The sequence below is a fragment of the Hyaloscypha bicolor genome (assembly GCF_002865645.1).
Source record: "Hyaloscypha bicolor E unplaced genomic scaffold K444scaffold_57, whole genome shotgun sequence".
Lineage (NCBI taxonomy): Eukaryota > Fungi > Ascomycota > Leotiomycetes > Helotiales > Hyaloscyphaceae > Hyaloscypha > Hyaloscypha bicolor.
This window is the reverse complement of record NW_020194559.1, coordinates 1,064,120-1,085,882: the sequence shown is the minus strand read 5'-3', so window position 1 is coordinate 1,085,882 and position 21,763 is coordinate 1,064,120. Positions and strand designations below refer to the sequence as shown.

At 33.0% G+C, this 21,763-nt stretch overlaps 6 protein-coding genes across 6 annotated transcripts; 2 read left to right on the top strand and 4 right to left on the bottom strand.

The window, feature by feature from the left end:
* Positions 1–3,373: 3,373 nt before the first annotated feature.
* K444DRAFT_385420 (uncharacterized protein) lies at positions 3,374–4,550 on the bottom strand. The gene is made up of 4 exons (XM_024872379.1): positions 4,261–4,550; positions 4,092–4,205; positions 3,884–4,014; positions 3,374–3,814 (listed from the first exon to the last, which is right to left on the bottom strand). Exons 1-4 carry the CDS (start codon positions 4,472–4,474, stop codon positions 3,530–3,532), a joined length of 744 nt encoding a protein of 247 aa, XP_024737937.1. The 5' UTR covers positions 4,475–4,550; the 3' UTR covers positions 3,374–3,529.
* A 2,842-nt stretch (positions 4,551–7,392) lies between these two features.
* On the bottom strand, positions 7,393–8,202 carry K444DRAFT_385415 (uncharacterized protein). Its single transcript, XM_024872378.1, has 2 exons — positions 7,715–8,202; positions 7,393–7,655 (listed from the first exon to the last, which is right to left on the bottom strand). Exon 1 carries the CDS (start codon positions 8,135–8,137, stop codon positions 7,715–7,717), a length of 423 nt encoding a protein of 140 aa, XP_024737936.1. The 5' UTR covers positions 8,138–8,202; the 3' UTR covers positions 7,393–7,655.
* A 623-nt stretch (positions 8,203–8,825) lies between these two features.
* K444DRAFT_499200 (Oligoxyloglucan reducing end-specific cellobiohydrolase) lies at positions 8,826–10,538 on the top strand (the record flags this gene model as incomplete). The annotated part of the gene is made up of 1 exon (XM_024873320.1): positions 8,826–10,538. A coding segment is annotated over one exon (1,713 nt), but the record flags the coding sequence as incomplete, so codon positions are not given.
* A 773-nt stretch (positions 10,539–11,311) lies between these two features.
* K444DRAFT_496722 (uncharacterized protein) lies at positions 11,312–11,651 on the bottom strand (the record flags this gene model as incomplete). Its single annotated transcript, XM_024873284.1, has 3 exons — positions 11,312–11,431; positions 11,487–11,539; positions 11,570–11,651. Coding segments are annotated over 3 exons (255 nt in total), but the record flags the coding sequence as incomplete, so codon positions are not given.
* Positions 11,652–13,729: 2,078 nt separating this feature from the next.
* Positions 13,730–13,888, top strand: K444DRAFT_493442 (uncharacterized protein; the record flags this gene model as incomplete). Its single annotated transcript, XM_024873240.1, has 1 exon — positions 13,730–13,888. A coding segment is annotated over one exon (159 nt), but the record flags the coding sequence as incomplete, so codon positions are not given.
* Positions 13,889–14,571: 683 nt separating this feature from the next.
* On the bottom strand, positions 14,572–15,278 carry K444DRAFT_720792 (uncharacterized protein; the record flags this gene model as incomplete). The annotated part of the gene is made up of 4 exons (XM_024888491.1): positions 14,572–14,759; positions 14,828–14,906; positions 14,965–15,086; positions 15,146–15,278. Coding segments are annotated over 4 exons (522 nt in total), but the record flags the coding sequence as incomplete, so codon positions are not given.
* Between the last annotated feature and the right edge of the window lie 6,485 nt (positions 15,279–21,763).

Sequence of the window (21,763 nt, the reverse complement as noted above, 5' to 3'; positions counted from 1 at the left end):
TAGACAGAAATTCTTTAAAGTTATATATAAAAGGCCCTGGCCTTTAATATATAACCTATAACTTGGAAATTTAATAAGGACTTTTAAAGTTTAGAAACGAGCTTATTTCGAGAAAAGAAGTAATATTATAATTATTATAATATATAGTACTAGTAAGGATTAGATTAGAGCTAGAGAGGCATCTGGTATCTAAGTAAGATATTTATAGTTACCTAATTAATACACGTAACCCCGAGTTTAAGCTAGTATATAGGCCCATATATAGCTTATAATTATCTAGATTCGAGGCTTCTTTGAGATCCTCTTCTCTTTTTAGCTTTAAATTATTGAAATAGAAATAGTCTAACTATACTTTCTAGGCCCTAGATCTTATACTTATAATACTAATTTATAAAGTATATAATAAATTCCTTTCTAGATATTCTAAATATATAAAGCTTTATTAGTTATTAAAGAAGTAATATTACTAGCTATTTATAGGTAAAGATATTAATTAATACTATAGTAATTATTATACTTATAGGAAATTATATATATTTAGAGATAAAAAGCCTAATTTACTTTATTTCTTTCTAGTTTCTAATTACCTCTAATAATATATTACTATAGACTTTAAAAGCTATCCAGAAAACAAATTAGGCTATAGTATAGTTATTATATTCGTGAATTACTTATTTAAATACCTAATTATAATTCCTATATAAGATATAATTATAGCTAAATAACTAGTACTTCTATTTTTATTTTATATAATATATTAAATAAGTATTCCAGAAATAATTATATTAGATTAGGAACCCTAATTTATATTCGATTTTTAAAGCGAATTCTATATAAGAATTAGTATAAAGCTTAAGCTCTTTATAGCTAATTATTTCTAAATAGACAAATAAATAAAGATTATTAATTAGTACTTTAATTAGAAATTATATCTATATATTAACTATTACTAGAATAACTAGGACAAATAAGTTACTATAATTAATTATTAATAAGCCTTCCTTTAGTATAAAACTATTAGCTAGTTCCTATTTATAACTAAAAAGGGCTATGAGCCTTATATTTCTTTAGACTAGAACTTCCTTATTAAAGCTAACTTACTTAAAGAGAAGCTAAATAGGAATAAAGCTAAAGTATTAGTAAATTAATTATATAAATTATAGTAATTTGCCTAAGGCTATATAAAGTAAATATAGGAATAATATATAATATAAGCTAATAAATACTACTATTTAATTAATTTCGAAGTAGAAAATAAAGTATAGGTTACTATAAAGTACTAGAAATCCGATTATTTAAGCCGGAAGCTAGGGAACTAAATAGAGGGCCTATTTGAGATTCTAGAATAGTATAGCTACTTATTTCTCCTAAAACTACCGGAAACCATAAAGATATATCTAGTTTTCTATATAGAGAAGCTATAAAAAGACTTCTAGAATTCTTTATTAGGTTAAGTAAACCCGGAACCGCTCTTATTAATACTAGAGAATAGCAAATAAAAGTACGGCATTAAATGAATTATTATAGTTAAGCTAGTAAGAAATAGGCTAAAGTATAGAATTTAGTAGATTAGTTAGAATAAAGATCTAATATAGTATCTAGCTTTAGTACTAAGTAATAGCCCCCTGGTTTTATAGAGTTTCTATAATAATAATATTAATATACCAGGACCTCTATAAAACCTGTAATACTAGCTAGATTATACAAAAAACGATATTTGTCTAGAACTATATAGAAATAATAATAAATTCTCTTAGGTTATATAGTAAAGGCGCCGGCCTTTTATATGTAATATCTATATCCGAGATACTAGTTTTATTTTGGGAAGGAGTATAGTACGAAATTAGATAGATTAATGGCTTATATGAAGCTCGGGGATGAGCTTATTATAAAGGGGGAAGTAATATTATAATTCCCAGATACCCGGTATCTGAGATGCCTTGCCAGATGCCTCCTAGGTATATGTAATACGGCCGCCTTACTAGGGAAATATGCTTGGAATATACTAGAGATATTTAGAAGGCTAGCTCCTTCGGGACTAGTATACTATAGGGTGCATATATTCCCTCGCAGCCTCCTGTATTCTAGTTTTCCCTTCCTTAGCTTTGAATCGTCTTTATAAAGAACCTTTTACCTTGCTTTCCAAGCCCTGAATACCGTACCCGTAACAAATAGCTTATTAATAATAATTTTATAAAAAGGCTTTTTATAAGCTTATTAATTTATATAATTATTAATTATTAAAATAATAAATAATTATTAATAATATAAATAAATACTTTTATTTTTTAATTTTTTTAAAATTCTTTTTATATTTATAATTCAAATATTATAAATTTATATTATTATTTTTAATTTTTTTAATATAATTTTAATATATTTGCTTTTTATATTTTATAATATAAAAACTAATTTTATTTTCTTTAATATAAATATTAAAATAATTAAACTTATAAAACTGAATTTCATTAGCTATAAGCTAGGCTATTTATATTATTAATATAAGTTTTTTCTTTTGTTTTTTAAATTTTAATATTTTTAGTAATTTTTAGCTAACTTTTATATTATAATACTATTTTATTTTATTTTAATAGTCTTAAGCTTATTATTTTAATTAAATTTAGAGCCAAGTTTAAAGCTAAATATAAAGCTATAAATTTTAATAAAAGTAAAAGTAAACTAAAAAAATACAAGTATTATAAAATAAAATTAAAAATTAAAAATTAAAAAATAATTCCTAAAATTAAAAAGCTTAAAATAATTTCTAAAATCGAGAAATTTAAATATAAATAAAATATTATTAAAAGAACTAATATAAAAAATTTAAAAATTAAGTATTATAAAAAGAAACCTAAGAAAATTAAATAAAGTATTAATTTATTTCTTTTCTAAAATTTAAAGAAATAAATATATAATTAAAGAATTTTAGTTACTTAAATTAATAAATATTAAACTTATAAAGATTTTAATTATATTAAAGTAATAAATTTATATAATATATAAATAAACTAGATTTTTCTTTTCTAATAATAAAGCTTTATTATATATCTGATTTTTATTCTATAAAAATTTAATATTATAAGTTGCCTTTTTATTATATTTCTCTTTTTTAAAGCTAGTATTAAAATTCTTCTAATAATAAATATACTTTTAATAAAATTAGTTATTAAAATATTAAGTTAATTTCTTTTAATAATAGAATTAATAATTTTAAATACTAAATTAATTTCTTTTAATAACGGAATTTATTAAAATAAATAATAATAATTAAAAATATTAGCAAAAAATTACTAATATATTATTAGTCTTAAATCTAGTAAAATATAATATATAAAGTTAATTTCGAGCTGTTATAGTACTAGTACGTGAAGTGATTTATATTAAGAGGAAGCGTATGAAAGGTATAAAGAGAATGAAATTAAGGGAGATAATTACATCGTCTGCCAGAGGCATTATTATAGAGCAATCCCAATACTCTATAAGATTTGTCTCATGTCAATTACAAGCAATTTATCAAAAGACCACCCTGTTATTGTATTTTCTTGGGGTCAAATCTTTGTGGAGAGTTGTCTTCAACAAATTTGAAGATTGTATTCCAGTCACGACATCTGTGAGAGACGCCCATGCCGTCAACTCCAAGCCTCTTTTCACTATGAACTTTAGCTTTTTCCAAGGTGGTATCGCCGGCACATATGATAGATTGTCGCAAATAATCATTACAGTGTAGTAGATGGTCGTACTCGTCTTCACTCGGAAGGTCACGCTGGCCTGTCATGTGGCCAGTTGCTTTAGCAAGGGCAATTTTTAAAGCAGACTGTACCGAAACGGTGATAATATTAGTATTATAGAGAAAGCGAGGGTTCACAGTGGTGACCAAACTCACAATGCAATGTAGCTGATGAAACATTGATACACAGTAACTTTCTGCTCCAGCTTCTGGACTATTTGGAAATGGGATCCCGCCGCTTAGATTCCACATCGCAGGGTCTGGTACGACCACATATCCTCCTCCAACTAGTCAAGTTAAACAACGATTGTCAAACAGGGAACGAGAGTTGCCTATCATATCTCTCTTCAGAATTTAGGCTTACTCGGCATTATCTTTGACCATGGACTATCATCTCTATCTATTTCACCGCGATATGGTCTAGGGAGTGATTGTTCGAATGAATCGTCCTTCTGGAAAGTCACATCTGTGATTGGTACTAGAAAGCATATTAGAACGGAGAAGTAGATAACATCGATGAAATAGAGCCTTACTTCTTGGAAAGAAGTCCTTAACAGCAACTACATTTCCATGTCTACTCAACAGAATCCCGTTACCGATTAAAAGTATCATATTCAAGGCTAGAAGGATAGACAATGGAGTTTGATACGAGTCACTTCGTTTGGCCACGCGCTCGTTATTTGGGTTTTCAAGTCGAGAGTAGCCACTTCGCCGAGGGAAATTAGTTGACTCCAGCAAGGCACTCATCTTCGAATCAATTCAATGATTTAGAGAGAGGGGGGAGGAAAAGAGACAGAGAGAGGAGGAAAGGGACGAGGTGAAAATTAAACGTTTGGGTGAACGTTCTTCTCAGATTGACTCGAGGACAGACTGTCATACAACGTACCAGACATATTAAGCGTAAGTGAGTCACAACAAACAAGGATTAATTTTAGGATGCAAAGGTGGTTTTGTTCACTTTGTGGTCTGTGCCAGCCTCGCCTCGCTGCACTTACTATGTTTGATACATTGTGTCCCTTCGTTGGATGAGACATTGCCAGCGGTAGCGGCCGCACGCGAATATCTCCCGTTAGGCAAGAATACAATTGTCTCCTCCAATCAAGCCATCCCCATAATGCGGCCGCTACCGCGGACAATGTCTCAGCGCACGAGGGGCTAAGATAAAGCTGACAAGAGTCAGACATTTGCTACGTTACCTTTCCACCCGCTCCCCGGTTTGAAGGGTAGGTGGGTCCATAGAAAATGCCAGAATTACGTACCTTTTAAACCGGGGGAAGGGAGATAGTAGCGCTAGCTGCTGATTGATGGGATATAAAAATAAGCTGACAAGAGTCAGACGGCCCGCTTGAAGCAGTGATAATCACTCCACCGTGTCTAATGTCTTAAAAAAATAATATAGCGAAACCAGGGCATTCCGGGCTGACACAGGCCAGAGAGTGAACAAACTCAACTTTTTATTGGCCTTTACCCCTGTCTCGCTATAATATTTCCTCTAGACACGGTGTAGACAGCATTGCAATCTTGCAAGAAGTGAATACAAAGTATCAAGAGGCTTGTACTAGCCAATTTTATATCTAGCTGTTTTGTGATAAAACCCTGCTTCTCGCTACAGTTAGTCATCTTAGTGGTTAAAAGGATATGTATAATGCCTTGATTTCCCACAGTTTCCTTTGGCAAATTTCTCTTATCAAAGACAAAAGGAAACCAATATTCTACCAAATATTCATTAATCATGCAACTTTCCGTTCTCATTCTCCTCAGCCTTGTAGCTATTCCCTTACCAATGATAATGGCAGCCCCAACTCCTCCTAAGGCTATCGATAGTATTGTACGCAAAGCCGTTGAAGCGCGTGACCCTAACGGCACGGGATTATACGTAATTTACAGATATTACTTTGGTTAGTTGAATTCTGTCTGGAACATTCTTTTGGTATATTAGATATGAATCTAACATTAGTGTTTTTCGAAAAAGGGTATGTTTTCTAGTATTATTATATAACCTACAAGCTATATTAAAGAACTAGTCTTAATATTTGAAATATAAAACAGAGTGAGTTTTTCTTCTTTATATAATACTTATATTAATAATTAGAATTAGAGTAAGCAAACTTGTTTTCCACCTTTTAACGTTCTACTAATATTACTATTCATACTAAAATTCCAACTTTGCTAGCGTGAGTACAAAACCAGCACGTTTTCTGGAAATCAAAATAACTAAATATTTCAGTGAGCAACCTTCTTCTGGAGATTCCGATGTTACCAGCGCCTCTGAGGCTCCCGTTCCAGAGCCTGCTACTGTCTAAGTACAAGTCATGGATTAAAACTTCAAAGAAGCTCTCTTGTATGTATAATATTTCTTTCTTAATATGTTACCAATAGTCTCAAGGTTACTTCAGGACGGCCACTTATTTCTATATCAGATTGGAAGTTTACGGGTAGAGCTGTTTGTGGTACGGCAAGCCGCACTCCACAAAAACGATGCTGTTTTTGGCAGTTTTGGTGCCAGGATCACACGACGACGGACCTGCGGGTGGTCATGCAACTATGGGGAAACACATAAGAGAGCTAGCCTTTTCCGTAGTTCTAGACAAGCAACCTTCTTTCATATCAATCAATTGAGCTTTCTGAAATTGTACGCTGTTTGCGCTTTACTGCGTATGTCCCTGTTCTTGTTGTTTTGCTGTTTAGTCACGTTTTGCTCTCTGGTGTCCTTTATATGGGTTTTTGTCTTGTCGCAGCTTCCCTCCCATACTGTACATCAGCGACTCAGGTTGTCATTCAAGAACAACTTCATCAACGTTCGCTAGGACTTTCACTCTCTTTAAAAGAATATATTCGCTCTATCTCATCGACCCCGTTAGGTTTCCATGTTGCCTAGTGATTCATATTTATTATATGTATTGTATATGAAAGTTTAATTGTCAGGGGAATCAAATTTATGATTCAAGACCTTATGTTTTTCAAGTTTTATTAATTTGCGCCGTTATGTGAACACGAAGTTGTAACTTAGTTAGGTATAGTGGAAGGTGGTAGTAAAAATAGATATTCATGTAAGTTTATTCTACATTATTCTATATGGCCCTAACCTCTTAGAGAATACCGTAGCATAACATCATAATGGGACAAATGTAGACAAATCTTGATACAAGGACCTTGCCGTCAGGATCTGCTTCCCCATACGCACCCAATGGCGACTGGGACCAGTATCATGCCGTGAAATTAGCTGTCCACTTCCCCTCGCAGTTATTAGTTGTCCTAACCCCAGGCTTGAGAAATTCATATTGCCAGATGCACCTGCTGAGCTGAGCTGCAAAGTATGTTGGACGGGCGGAGGGAAACCGAAAATCTCGTTCGATTTCATGGGAATGGTAGCTTCTTACGGGACTTCCGCCGACGGTCCACATCACGGAGAGCACTACCCTGTCAGGGGAATACGAAGCAAAAAGAAGACAGCTTCCTCCCGCAGTCATTGTGGTCAAAGAGTCCGGCATCTAGCCCTTCGCGTCGTACCTTTTCAGCATGACATCAGATCTTCCAAGCCCACATTCCTCTGTCGAGAAACCCGATATGCAAAGCTCTGACGGAGACGTCTCATTCAATTGTGGCTTCAACAGCCAACTAGGAATAGAGAACACAGACGCTTTCGATTGCTGGGGCTTCAACTCTCATGATTCAACTCTCAGCCTAGTATTTAGTACTAACTACAATGAAGATATAAAAGTAGCCACCCTTATATCTCATATACCATGAAATGGTATGACATACGAAGTGGTATCCATATGTTTAAATATTATTCCACTTTTGAGTTTCCTGTCATTTTATAAAGAGTAGTAAAATCTCTACAGTTATGATCTACTCCCCATCCTTCTCCTATTCCGTTCATTGAAGAAACACGTTCGGTTGTCGAGTCGCCGGCACAAAGTATCGCCTAATCAGACCACGAGTATGTAAAAATCCAAGTTTATACAGACAAGACTGTGAACATACCTATCTTAAGTAGTCAAAACAATGTGCTATGTGAGGCTTATCACCATCTTGAAGAAGCTCACTGATCTTCTCTTTCTCATTGAGAATCAGTTGAAACTCAAGTCGCAATGCAACAAGGCAGTGCAACTCGTGGAACATTGTCACGCCTTTCCAAACTCTTGTTCTATCTGAGTTCCAAAACTTGATGAATCCGTCATTTTCCGGTATTGTCTCCCTCCAATAGCGTGCCGAATTGGTGTCATAATTGTGAAATTTCGGATCTAGCAGGAAAGTGTGGGTTGTATTCTTGAGTGAGACGTCGTGCAAGTTCAATGGCGAACCGCTCCAAGCTCTTTGGAACGCTAGTAGTAGGATAATCCACGGTATAGATAAACACAAGTTTAAATATAAGAACGCATTACTGTTGGATTGCAGCTTAGACATTTAAACACCAGTATTCGTGGAGGAGGCGATCAAGCCTTCGATGCGGACAGACATAAGTGGAGAAGTTGGAACGGTGTTCTTTGTACTTCGTAATTAACTCCGCTTGACCATTTTAGCAAATCTCACGTCAGAAGAAATTTTACGACAAATCATGTACAGTCACGAGTATCCGACCCGTGGCTAGTACAGGTCCGCTTTATTCAACCAACCAGAAGACTTAGAATTGCTCTAGAACCGATTCAATTGGTTCGGTGCGAACGTGCCCGGTCGAAGACTTGTGGGACTCTATTACAAGTATCCCTCAACCATCAGCTACTGCCTACGATAGCTGGATCCTTATCAAGGGACTATGAACACACGTCAGCAGAGCATAAGCCAATTGAAGTAAGGGCTTCCTTACTAGCGTATACTGTAGCTGATGGTCGAGGGAATAGGGTATATTATACCACAATGTCATGTGAAATTATGCCTGGAGACTTTTAGGAGTTGACATGCAACAATGGCGCAATGTTTTTGGTTGCCTATCATAACGTTCCTTTCTATCACCGCTGTTTATTCATTTCAGACGCTACCTGATTCCGTTCTGACTCCTAGCAGCGGTACAGATCTTAGAGCCCCAATCAGCAAACACGTCAAATTTCCAGGGACACAATGGAGGGAGTACTACTATTTGCAAGGAGGGTATCTGGATACGATTCTGATGCGGACCGATCGACCAGAAATATATGTATCTCACGATGCGGGTAATCGTTGGCTCGAGCTAGTTGTCCAAGGCAACAATTTCACGGAAATCTTTCCTCACACATATAAACGCAACATTGTATTCCTCCTGACAGACTCTGGTCAAGTTCAATTTTCGACTGATCAAGCCGTCAATTTTCAGACATTCTTTCCACCCACCCCGCCAACGAGCAGCGGACTAGAACCACTGGCTTTCCACCCAGCACACACCAGCTGGTTGTTGTGGTTTGGCCAGCAGAAATGCCCGGAACCCACAAATCGTATAGACTGCACGACTCTGTACATCAGCAAAGATTTTGGAACGAGTTGGGAGAATCTCCTTTCCGATGTTCACAAATGTCGATTTGTGGATAGTGATAAAAGCTGGAACAAGGAGAATTTGATCTACTGCGAGCGGTACGAAGATGACCAGCTTCAGCTTCTATCTAGTGATACATTCTTCAGAACGTGGAAAATTTTGTTTGCTAATGTTATTCCCGAATTTGTCAAGCTCTCTGAATATGTATACATCATCGTGCCAATTGCCAACGAGAAAGGAGTCGATTTGCAAATCACTGATGATGGACTCAGTTTTTACAAGGGCGAATTTCCATCGACACTTCGAAGATTCACCGGAATATCTATTCTACCAAGCCCTACTCATTGCCTTTTCGCTCTTTTGAGCACTGGTAATAACAAAGGGGCTGCGTATGGGACTCTCGTCAAAGACAGTGGTAGAGGTACTCCGTTTGTATCCGTTCTTCCTGGAGTCAATCGAATCCAAACTGGAGAGGTAGACTTCGAAAGGATCAACGGCCTTGAAGGAATTATCATAATCAATATTGTTTCGAATCTTCGAGCGGCTATTCGAGGGGAGCCAAAAAAGCTGAAGACGAAGATATCTTTCAATGATGGGGCTGACTGGAGATTGATCCCCCCGCCGTCTCATGATGCTGATGGACTTTTATTGGGGTGCTCTGGAGCCACAGGTACTTGCTCTCTCCATTTGCATGGTCGATCAGAAAGTAGAGAGACGCTCCAAATCCATCCTCTACTCAATGAACGCTTAAGATCTCGATCTCCGATATCATCCCTGCAAGGGGTGGGCATAGCTATTGCCATTGGCAATGTTGGCGAGAGTCTTACGGGCAAAGAAGATGCACACATGTTCATGACTCGTGACGGGGGGGTTACATGGACCCACATCGCAGAGGGAGAGCACATGTGGGCCTATGGAGTCCAAGGCTCCTTAACAGTTATATCCAGCGCCATCAAGGAAACGAACCATATAAAATACTCAGTCAACGAAGGGCTGTCCTGGAAAACATATCAGTTTACAGAAAACCCCGTCAAAGTTGTCCACTTATCGACCGATTCAGACGAGACATCGCGAAATTTTATTGTTTGGTCTGTATCAGACTCCGGTCTCGCCACTATTGCGATAGACTTCAGTGCATTGTTGACACGCAATTGCAATTTGCCCGGAGATTCATTAGATGTTGATGGCGATTTTTATTCTTGGATCCCATTTGATCCCCTCAGATCTGATAGAAGCTGCATGTTTGGCCGTACAACGCAGTATCTCCGCAAGAAGCCATCAGCAGATTGCTATAATCCATTTCCAATTCCTCAGCCATTTGCACTACTAGCTAATTGTAGTTGCTCCAACGAAGATTTTGAATGGTGAGATATTAGGCCTTTCCCTATTTTGGATTAGATTCGTCTACTTACAATATTTAAGTGATCGCGGCATCGAGCGTAACCCTGATCGATCATGTTCTCCAGCGGCCAGCAACCTCGGGCGCCATAGCATAAGTAAATTCATTTAATTTTGATAACAGACGCGTGCTTATGAACTGGAGTAGTTTCGTCATCTGGACGTCATCGAATACCAATCAACAGTTGCCATGATGTCATCGAAGCTGACGTGAATTCCACCATCTCAGGTCTTTCTGAGCATAGCAGCGCCGTTGTGACGTTCCAAGTCGTTGATATAGCTGATCTATTTATATGTATGTATTTCGCACCTCCACTGCCGTAGCTCATGCTGAGGAAGCAAGTTATTCTGCTACTCGTGATGCTTTGTCTCGAAGCGTTTCGCCATAGGCAAGTGGTGCTCGCATTACTTTCGCATCTATTGAACAAAATATCTCCGGGGCGATACGAATATACGAAATGTATGCAAAAGGAACATTTGGTTGCTTTAGAAAGCTTCAGAGGGAGCGGCAGCGAGGATTCCGGAAGAGACGACGAGCCGTAGAGACTATTATAAATAGGTTGGAAGAATTAATATTATGAGTTCAATAGTAACATTTGCCACTAATTTCTAGTTGCCATTATGCATTTGTACTCCATTTCTCTCGAATTCATTGCCAAAAAGTTGTATTTAGAGCCGTGAAATTTTGGAAGAGGGTCTGATGTTTCAGCTCATTTCCTAATGAGTGAACTTTTCTCAGACTTCTCTACCCAATCATACAAAATGGACGAATCTTTACAGGAGTGCCATAGACCAAGACCAGTCGAACCGGTTTTGTCAATGGGCTGCAGCGTTGAATCGGCAGCACACAAGATACCCTGAAGCTAACATATTAATACTTGAACTTGATTGCTGATGAACAGTTAATCGCACCTGTCTCAAATAATCCCAGCAATCTAAAAGGAAATGGTACTGCGTGTCATCGCCTGTGTTATTCCTAAATTCGTGCCTGCCACTCGTTGATTGCGATATTATGAGATAAACCTCTCTAATTGTGCGTAGACACTGAAGCTGATGGAACATGGAGATCTGACTACGGTGAGATTTGCCGTTGCTGAGGTCGATCTCAACCACGAGGCCACCATTTTTTGGAGTAAGCAAATCCCACGAACTGGAGTTATGCCAGCTCTGAAAGCGTTGATCATCCAACCTGATTGTTTGAATAGTTGGCAAAGACGGTAAGAAGGTCGTTGCCTCGATAGAATGAGTCATTGGATAGGTAGAAAAGTAGGCAAAAATAAGACCAGAAATGACTAAGATGGCGAATATGATTGATTGGAAAGTGAACATGACGGTTTAGAGAAAGGTAAGTCTCTAACGAAGACCACAAAAAAGCAATTTGAAAGAAAGTTGGTACGTAGTACAGCATCTACTTACGGCATAGCAGTCGGAGCCCCGTTAAGACAACCTCCCTTGTAAGATATATTTTCTGACAACTAATTCACTATATAACTTCTGATATATACGGTGCCATGCCAAATCTCTAGAATATCGTCTAAATAAGAGGATTATCCTGTAATAGAAGCCCATGCAGCTCTAAAAAGGAAAGGCTATATTGAAAATGTGTCTGCGTGTAAACAGTAGTAAAGTTACACAAGACAATGAGTTAATCACAGTAAACCGTTTTGCCGAAATCTCCTTTAAGTCGACACAAAGTACGTAGGACCCGGCAAAAAGTCTTGGCCGATCCGTCAGCTGAGCGCAGATAAGCAGATAATGAGCTATCCCTTCGTCTGTTGAGACATTGCCAGCGCTAGCGGCCCCGTCATGCGGATGGATGATTTGGAGGAGATAATTATATTCTTACCTAACAGGAGATATTAGCGTGCGGCTGCTACCGCTGGCAATGTGTCACCGCACGAGGGGATGTGCCTCCATACCTCCGAAGGAGTGAAGTAAGAGATCCCTATTAGCGGAAATAGTGGCTAGTGGTTGAGGGGATACGTTACCTGTTGGTAAGCTTACTAGATACTCCCCCTCTGACTCCCTGTAACAGTAAAGCCAATCCTTGGACGTGTGCTCTGAATGGTCACAAGCCTTGTTTATAAAGTTTGCATAGGCAAAGCTCCCAGAGCTCGGATCCCCCGCTGTGACTTCAAGTGAGCGAATTTAATCCGTAACCCAAATGCCCACTTAGGCCTACATTTACAAGTGATTAAGGGAGGTTAACCATGCTTAGGGTAGCACAATCGTCTCTGAGTTCTTCTTACCCTTCAGATTTATACCACTTCCAAAAGGCCAGCGTACTCGTTCGCTACCAAAATGAGTCCACAAAGCTACCTTCGAGCCAAGAGTGAGCCGGAAGAGGAAAGCGAATTCCTCATCAATGAAACCAACTTCGTAAAGCCTATAAAATCCCCGTCTATGTTCCAACGGCTGTCCGCTTGGGGATGGTGCAGCGCTACCATTCTACTCTCAATCCTATACGTTAGGCTGCTGCTAAAAACCATGCACCGCAGCACGTATGAATCGGGCTTCCTCACTGACTTAGGTAAGTAGTTCTCGGATCCGGGCACCTATTAGACTCAAGCGATGTAAAATAACAATTTTCAGAGCCCGTTCGAGGGTCATTTCAACTAGAGAAGGTTCAATTCACGGGTGCCCTCAAGGTCGTAAATGGGAAGCTACTTCGAATGGTTAATTCTGGGGAGCCACAATACGTGGGACCCCCGAGCGATGCAGTTGACCAGTCGTGGGCAGACATGATGCAAAGTGAGGTAAAACCGAGGTGCTTTCAAATATCTTGCTAAGTCACTTTTAGGTCTGGAAATTGTTCTGGGAGGAAATGAAGCTAAAACAGTTGCTGGTAAAACGGTACAAGAGCCTAATAAAACTGAGTGGCGTTTAAGGTAAGATTATTTCCGGCCCTTTCATGAGCATTATTTAAAGGAATGAGTCTCGATGTATACCACTCCTTGCACTGTGTGGTAAGTGATCATGATAGATACTCTACGTTCTCTGCTGGCCTAATGTCAATTAATAGGACTTGGTACGTCGGGCTCTAGATATGGATTATTATTACGGCCCTGGTATAAATGCGGTTTACGATCGTGAACACGTTGGTAAAGTCTTCGCAAGTTAGCCCGTGCCGCTGCCTAGCTAATATTCCCCAAGATCATTGCTTGGATTATATTCGACAAGATATTCAATGTCATAGCGACTTGACGCCCCTGTCATATCTGTGGGACGAGGAAGCTCAAGGTGTCCTTCCAGTCTTTAATTCAACTCATACATGCCGGAAGTTCTCTGATGTTCATTTGTGGGCTTTGCAGAGGAGTGGCGCCAACACCACTTGGATCGGGAAGGACGGTGAGAGGAATGATAGGAGAAAGAAAATGCTATTTATTTGAAGCTTGTACTTGTCTCAATTGGAAAGTTATATACTTCTTTAATGAGGAAGCTGTCGTTGTTTCCTACGTTGCATCCCAGTTTGCTCGTCAGAGAGGTCGGTGGCAATTCTTTCCACTACTGTATATCTGAATACAAATTAGATACAAGACATGAACTTGATTACAACTTTGTGAAATTCTCATCCATTAACAGAACAGCATTAGAACCAAGAGCTCCCCAAATTGAAAATTAGAATGAAGTTTTTGATCAATCATGTTTGATCCTGATGTGTTGACTTACAGTACAGCTGGAGCTCCCAGTGTATAGACGTTATTTGACTCTGAAGTAGCACTCTTGACCTGTTTGAACTTAGAATGTTCTCACCTGGTACTCTTTTAAAAATTAAAAATATGTCCACAATCTTTAAATCGTCAAACATATCACACTATCGTAAATTACCTAAGATCTTTCCAAAAGTTAAGAATTCTCATATCTCCGTGACTAACAACGATTCCTTAAATAAAGAGTGTCTAAAATTAGCTATGAACGACGTATGGTCATGTCTATATTCAGAGTCTAAGACAGACTGTGCACTTTACATATAGAGAATGTGACATTTTATATGCTTCTAGCCTGGAATTAGGTCCTGTACCTGACGATCAAGAGCCCATCGCTCAATAGGTTCAAACTTCCGGCATCGATGGACAACATTATAGTTCGGGGGATAGTATTCTTTGTTTTCATCCCAATCAAACGTGATCATCTCGATGTCACCGTGGCACATGATAGCTTGTCTGAGGTAGTCAACACAATGATCTGTTATCGGTTCAGTGAATCAGAACTGAACTCGACTCTAGAGGGCATGGCGTTGTTAAGACACCTACCGATATGAAGGCCCACTTTGATTTTGTCATCAGTAGACATGTCCTTGGTCTCGTCAAAATAAACTAGTCGTAGTTGGTTCTAATACCAACAATTAGACTCAAGTTTGTTTGAATTAGTTGACAGTTTCTAATAGTACCAAACAGTGTAGTTGATGAAACATCTCCAGTGACGCTATGTAAGATCCTGGTTCACCACTAACCTGAGCTGTCTTATTTGGTAAACGTTTAGCTTCTTGCTCATCCAGTTTGACAATTCCAGCTATATATTTTTGTCAGTGATAAATATGAGATCAACCAAAAGATGGTGAGTAACTTGACCTGTAGTAAGCCTTGTCCAACTTGCTAAGTTTTCTGGGTTAGGTCGACCTTGATAAACTGTTCTATCACCATGGAAACCGGTAGTAAAAATTCGATCCTCATATTCTACTATGTCTGAGGCAGGAGCTGGAAGTCGTCAGTATCAATCTTCTCGAACTGACTATATTACTAACAATATAAAGAACTCCGACGGCAGATATTGAGTTGCTTGACATCATGGATTGAGTAGATGCAAACGATTATGGTTATCATCCATGAAGACAGAATTGAAATGAAGAGCAGGCGTGGTTCAAGATTAGATAGCCATGGCCCGTTCAATGTGGCCTTGGAAGTCTCTGTTTCTTGGAGAAGAGGCCAGGAAAGGTCGCTGTTGTTCTCAGACTTAAGACGGTTTTCTTCCGTTGAGCTGCGCATTTCTGTGTAGTTCAGAATTGCAAATTGAGACAAGAGATGATTCCAAGAAGTGTGGAAAAGTTCAACTGAGTACTCCGAATCTCCCAGCTAATAGCTTACAAAGAGTCGTGTTCATAGGTCGAATATAGACTAGCTTATCCGCTTGTAATATCAGCAAATCACGCAAGCCTACTTTTAATCAACTACAGTATATTAAAGTTCAATAACCTCTTAGCCCAAGAGGGGAGTTGATGTCACCGCTGGCTTATTTTGTTACTTAGTTTGGTAAAGTAAAGCAAGTGGTAAAAGCGCCCCTGCTAGTAACGTTACGTTACTTATGGGCTGTAGTCCCTCCCCTTGAATAAAGCGTAATGTAGCAAGGCTGGCACGACCATTTTGATGTAGATCTTACCCTGGCCGCACTACGTTTTATTTAGGGGGGGGGAGTATCTCCCGTATGGCCAGGGTAGTCCCATGATGCACCGGGAATACGGCTCACATGTCTTTGATAGCTGGCCGCGCTACAGCCTGTCAAGATGAAAACTGCATCTTACCGGTCATGTCACCGCTGTGTAAGCTGATAATTAGACACGTGAATATACTTGCTTTCTAACGCTCCCACCGAATATAAATGCTACAACATTATTAGCGTGCTGTTACATATAGAGAATCCCGTGCTTAAATCAGCTAATAGCGATTACAGAAGCAAATAGTTTGTTATTTGGAACAGGAAGCGCGAACCGAGCAACTACGGCTGACTAGATCAGGGTATTTACGCTAGAAACTTACTATTCCTCTCCCGGTTTAAAGGGTAGGTGGGTCTAGAAAATGCTAGAATCCACTTACCTTTATTTATAAGCCAGGGAAGGAACCTTGCTGCAGTTCTTTCCCACTAGCCTCCTTGTCAATCAAGCTGTCTTTCACAACTTGAGCTTCTAATTAACGGGATATAAAAGTAAGCTGAGAAGAGTCAGACATTTGCGACTATCTCCCCCCGGTTAAAGGGTAGGTGAGTCCAAAGAAAATACCAGAATCCACCTACCCTTTGGGGGGGTTAGTAGTATCCCTTCGTCTGGCAGCCAAACACTCAGCACTAAACTCACCGCCTTACAGGGGGGATGGCCTTGATATCTTCAGACCCCCTTTCGTACTATGTAAGCAAATACTAGAAGTCTGGCGTGGTAACGTTACATATATGCGAATTCCAATTGGTGGTATCGGCAGGACCCGCACTATAGCTTGCTTTGCCGTCTCGTGTCGGCTTAGGCCCTGTTTCACAACTTTTGAATGCTAGCATTTGGTCAGCAATCGAACACTAGCTTTTGATTATTAGGAATTTTAGTATTTCGTAAATTTGTATATACTAGCAATCAAATACTGGTATTCGATTACTAGTATTTGCTTTTATATAAATTGCAGTTTTTTCAAAACTATTTATAATAAATGGTTTTAAAAAAAACTAAGTACTTAAAGCTCGGCCTTAAATAATTATATATAATATTTTAATTATTATATAAATATTACATTTCTCGAGTAATTTTTATTATATATTTTTTTAATAAAAAAGTAATAGTAAAGTAATTAATTAATTATTTTCTTTTTTAAAAAGAAATAATTATTAAATTAAAAATCTTATAATTATAAGAAATATATATAAAAGAAAAGTAAGTATTAAAATTTGAAATTACTAAAAATTGCTTTAAAGCTTTTATAATTATAATAATTATTAAATATTTATTTTTATAATATATTTCTAATTATATAAATACTAGTAATAAAAAAACACGTATTTATATAAAATAAAGCCTTATTAAAGTATTATAAAATAAATAACTTTCGGAAATTTCTATTTTTTAAGATTTCTTTTTATAAAAATACTTTTAAATTTATAAGTAATTATTATAAAATTAATTAAATAATATTTTAATTTCTTTTATTATAAGTTAATAAATCTTGCTTTTATTTCTAAGCCTTATTTTTATTTTAATAATAAAAATAAATATAAGAATCTAGAAAATTAAAGATATAATAATATATATATATAATATTTCTAATTATTTAAAAATATTTAAGTTATTCTAATAATAAATTATTAATTTTCTAATATTTATATATATAAATTACTCGAAATATTATTATAATTATTTAATTTCTGTTTTTAATTATATTTATAATTTTATTATATATATATATTTTTTTAATATTATTAAATATTATTAATAAATAAGTTCTTAAAATAATAATTATTTTTAAAGAAATATATTTCTTTATCTAGTAAGATATAATCTATATTAATAAAGAAGTCTAGTTTAGAATAAAAAGACATATTTTTATTTAGAAACTTATTAGTTATTTATTATCTTTTTACTTTAAGCTAGGCTTTTCTATTAGTATAAACTATTTCTTATTAGATAAAGAAATAATAAATAAATAATTTTCTTTTTATATAAGCGAATTCTTTATAAAAAAAAAAACTTTAGCTATAACTATTATATTTACTAATTAATTATTTATAATAATTTTATTAAATTATAATATTATTAAAATAAAATATATATTATTTTTATTATTTATTAATTATAGTATAGATTTTATATAAATTATTAAAAAAAACTATAAATAAATAAATATATATTTTATAATATATTAGTTTATAAAAACTTAATATTTTAAATATTTCTAGTATATTTTAAATATATAACTTTATTATTATTAATTTACTAGAAATATATAATATAATATATAATATAAATAAAATATTTAATATATAAGTTAATAAAATAATTAATATTTAGAAATAAAAATTATAAATTATATAATTTAAGAAATTTATAATATAGCTATTTTAATAATTATATAATTATATAATTAGAAAATAATAAAATAAAATAAAATAAAATAAAATAAAATAAAATAAAATAAAATAAAATAAAATAAAATAAAATAAAATAAAATAAAATAAAATAAAATAAAATAAAATAAAATAAAATAAAATAAAATAAAATAAAATAAAATAAAATAAAATAAAATAAAATAAAATAAAATAAAATAAAATAAAATAAAATAAAATATAAATAATAAAATATAAATAATATTAATTAAATAATTATATTAGCTAATTAAATATTAGTTTACTAGTAATATATAGTACTATTATATAAATATAGAAATATTAGTTATATTAATTAGTAAAGTTATTATTTTAAAATAAGAATTATAATATTATAGTATTAATATATAATTCCTAAATTTACTAAGCCTAAAAAAATCTAGTTTACTAGTTAAGTTACTTATATAATATAAAGTTATATAATTATTATTTATTATTTATATTTTATTACTTTTAATTACTTTTATATTATTTAATTATATTATATAATTATTAATAATTATAATTATATTAATACTAGAACTTTTTTAAAAATATAAAAAATAATACTTTTCTCTAATTATATATAAATTCCCTAATCTAGCCTAATACTAGATTTCTTAAATACTTTATATATCTATATTATTTTTAAGGTTTTAGTTATATACTAAAGGCTATAGCCTTTTATATATAATTTCCTTTTTTATAATATTCTTTTATTTTATATATCTATTTTCTATTTTATTTATATTTAACCTATTTCTTTATATTTAATTATATAGTATTTATATTAATTAGGTATTTAAGAATATTTATTAGCTTTAATTTTATTATAGAATTAGTAAGATTTAATTCTTTCTTAATTTATTTAACTTTTATAATTTTTTATTATTTATATATCTGGTAAAAATATATTATATTAATTATTAGATACTTTTCTCGAATAGTTCCTAATTTAATAAGATATTTATATAATAACTTCGAATTTATATAAATTACTAATAATAGTTTTATTTCTAGTATTTTATTAATTATAGATTTAACTAAAGTATTTATATTAAAGCTATAAGCTATACTATAAAGTTCTAAAGCTAGAATACTTCTAGTAACTCTCTTATATTTAATAGAAAACTAATAAATAATATTAGTATATCTAGTTTTATTTACTAGAACTAGAATATATCTAATTTAGAAAAAAATATCTTTATTATTTATAAATAAAATATTTATAAAAATAATTAAATATAAGAACTTCTTTACTAGTTTTATAAATCTTAGTTTTCTAGTAATATTTTTAATTAGCTATTAAATATATTTATTTAGTATCTTTATATTAGTTTTTAAAGATTTAATAGTTTAAATAGTAATTAATAAGTTATATAAAGCTTCTAATTAATAGACTAATATAATATATATTTCTCTAGTATATTAAGTAATATATTAGTTCTTAATAAAGAAATCTTAATAAATAGTATTCTTATTATTTATAATAGTAATATTTTTTATAAAAATAATTTAGAAGTTTTTATACTAATATTCTTATATAAAAATAATTCTAGTAATTATTATAAGTATAGTATTTAGGGCTTAGAAAATAAGGTAAAAGATCTCTTATAAAAACGATTTAAAGCTAAAAAAAAGAAAACTAGAATATAGAAGGCTATAAGGAAGTATATATATCTTATAGTATACTAGTTCTAAAAGGGCTTAGCCTTCTAAATATCTCTAGTATATTTCAAGTATATTTCTCTAGTATATTTCAAGTATATTTCTCTAGTAAGGCAGCTATATTATATATATTTAGAAGGCATCTAGTATCTAATAAAGTATCTCAGATACCGGATATCTAGAAATTATAATATTACTTTTCTTTTTATAATAAGCTTATTTCCGAGCTTTATAAAAGCTATTAATTTATCTAATTTTATATTATACTCTTTCCTAAAATAAAACTAGTATCTCGGATATAAATATTATATATAAAAGGCTAGTATCTTTATTATATAATCTAGAAGAATTTATTATTATTTTTATATAATTCTAAATAAGTATTATTTTTTATATAATCTAGCTAGTATTATAGGTTTTATAAAAGTTCTAGTATATTAATATTATTATTATAGAAACTTTATAAAATTAGAAAGCTATTACTTAGTACTAAAGCTAGATATTATACTAGATTTTTATCCTAACTAATTTACTAGATTTTATACTTTAGCCTATTTCTTACTAGCTTAACTATAATAACCTATTTAATATTATATTCTTATTTACTATTCTCTAATATTAATAGAAATAGTTCCGGGTTTATTTAATCTAGTAAAGAATTCTAGAAGTCTTTTTATAGTTTCTTTATATAAAAAACTAGATATATCTTTATAGTTTCTAATAGTTTTAGGAGAAATAAATAGCTATACTATTCTAGAATCTCAAATAGGCCCTCTATTTGGTTTCTTAGCTTCTGATTTAAATAATCGGATTTCTAATACTTTATAGTAATTTATATTTTATTTCCTATTTTGAAATTAATTAGATAATAATATTTATTAGCTTATATTATATATTATTCCTATATTTGCTTTATATAGCCTTAGGCAAGTTATTATAATTTATATAATTAATTTACTAATACTTTAGCTTTATTTCTATTTAGCTTCTTTTTAGGTAAGTTAGCTTTAATAAGAAAGTTCTAGTCTAGAAAGGTACGAGGCTTATAATTCTTTTTAGTTATAAATAGGAATTAGCTAATAGTTTTATATTAAAGAAAAGCTTATTAATAATTAATTATAGTAACTTATTTATTCTAGTTATCCTAATAATAGTTAATATACGAGTATAATCTCTAATTAAAGTACTAATTAATAATTTCTATTTATTTATTTATTTAGAAATAATTAGCTATAAAGAGCTTAAGCTTTATACTAATTCTTATATAGAATTTGCTTTAAAAATTAAATATAAATTAGAGTTCCTAATCTAATATAATTATTTCTGGAATACTTATTTAGTATATTATATAAAATAAAAATAGAAGTACTAGCTATTTAGCTATAATTATATCTTATACGGGAATTATAATTAGGTATTTAGATAAGTAATTCACAAATATAATAATTATATTATAGTTCGATTTGCTTTTTAGATAGCTCTTAAAGTCTATAGTAATATATTACCAGAAATAATTAGGAACTAGAAAGAAATAAAACAAACTAGGCTTCTTATTTCTAGATATATATAATCTTCTATAAATATAGTAATTACTATAGTATTAATTAATATTCTTGCTTATAAATAGCTAGTAATATTACTTCTTTAATAGCTAATAAAGCTTTATATATTTAGAATATCTAGAAAGA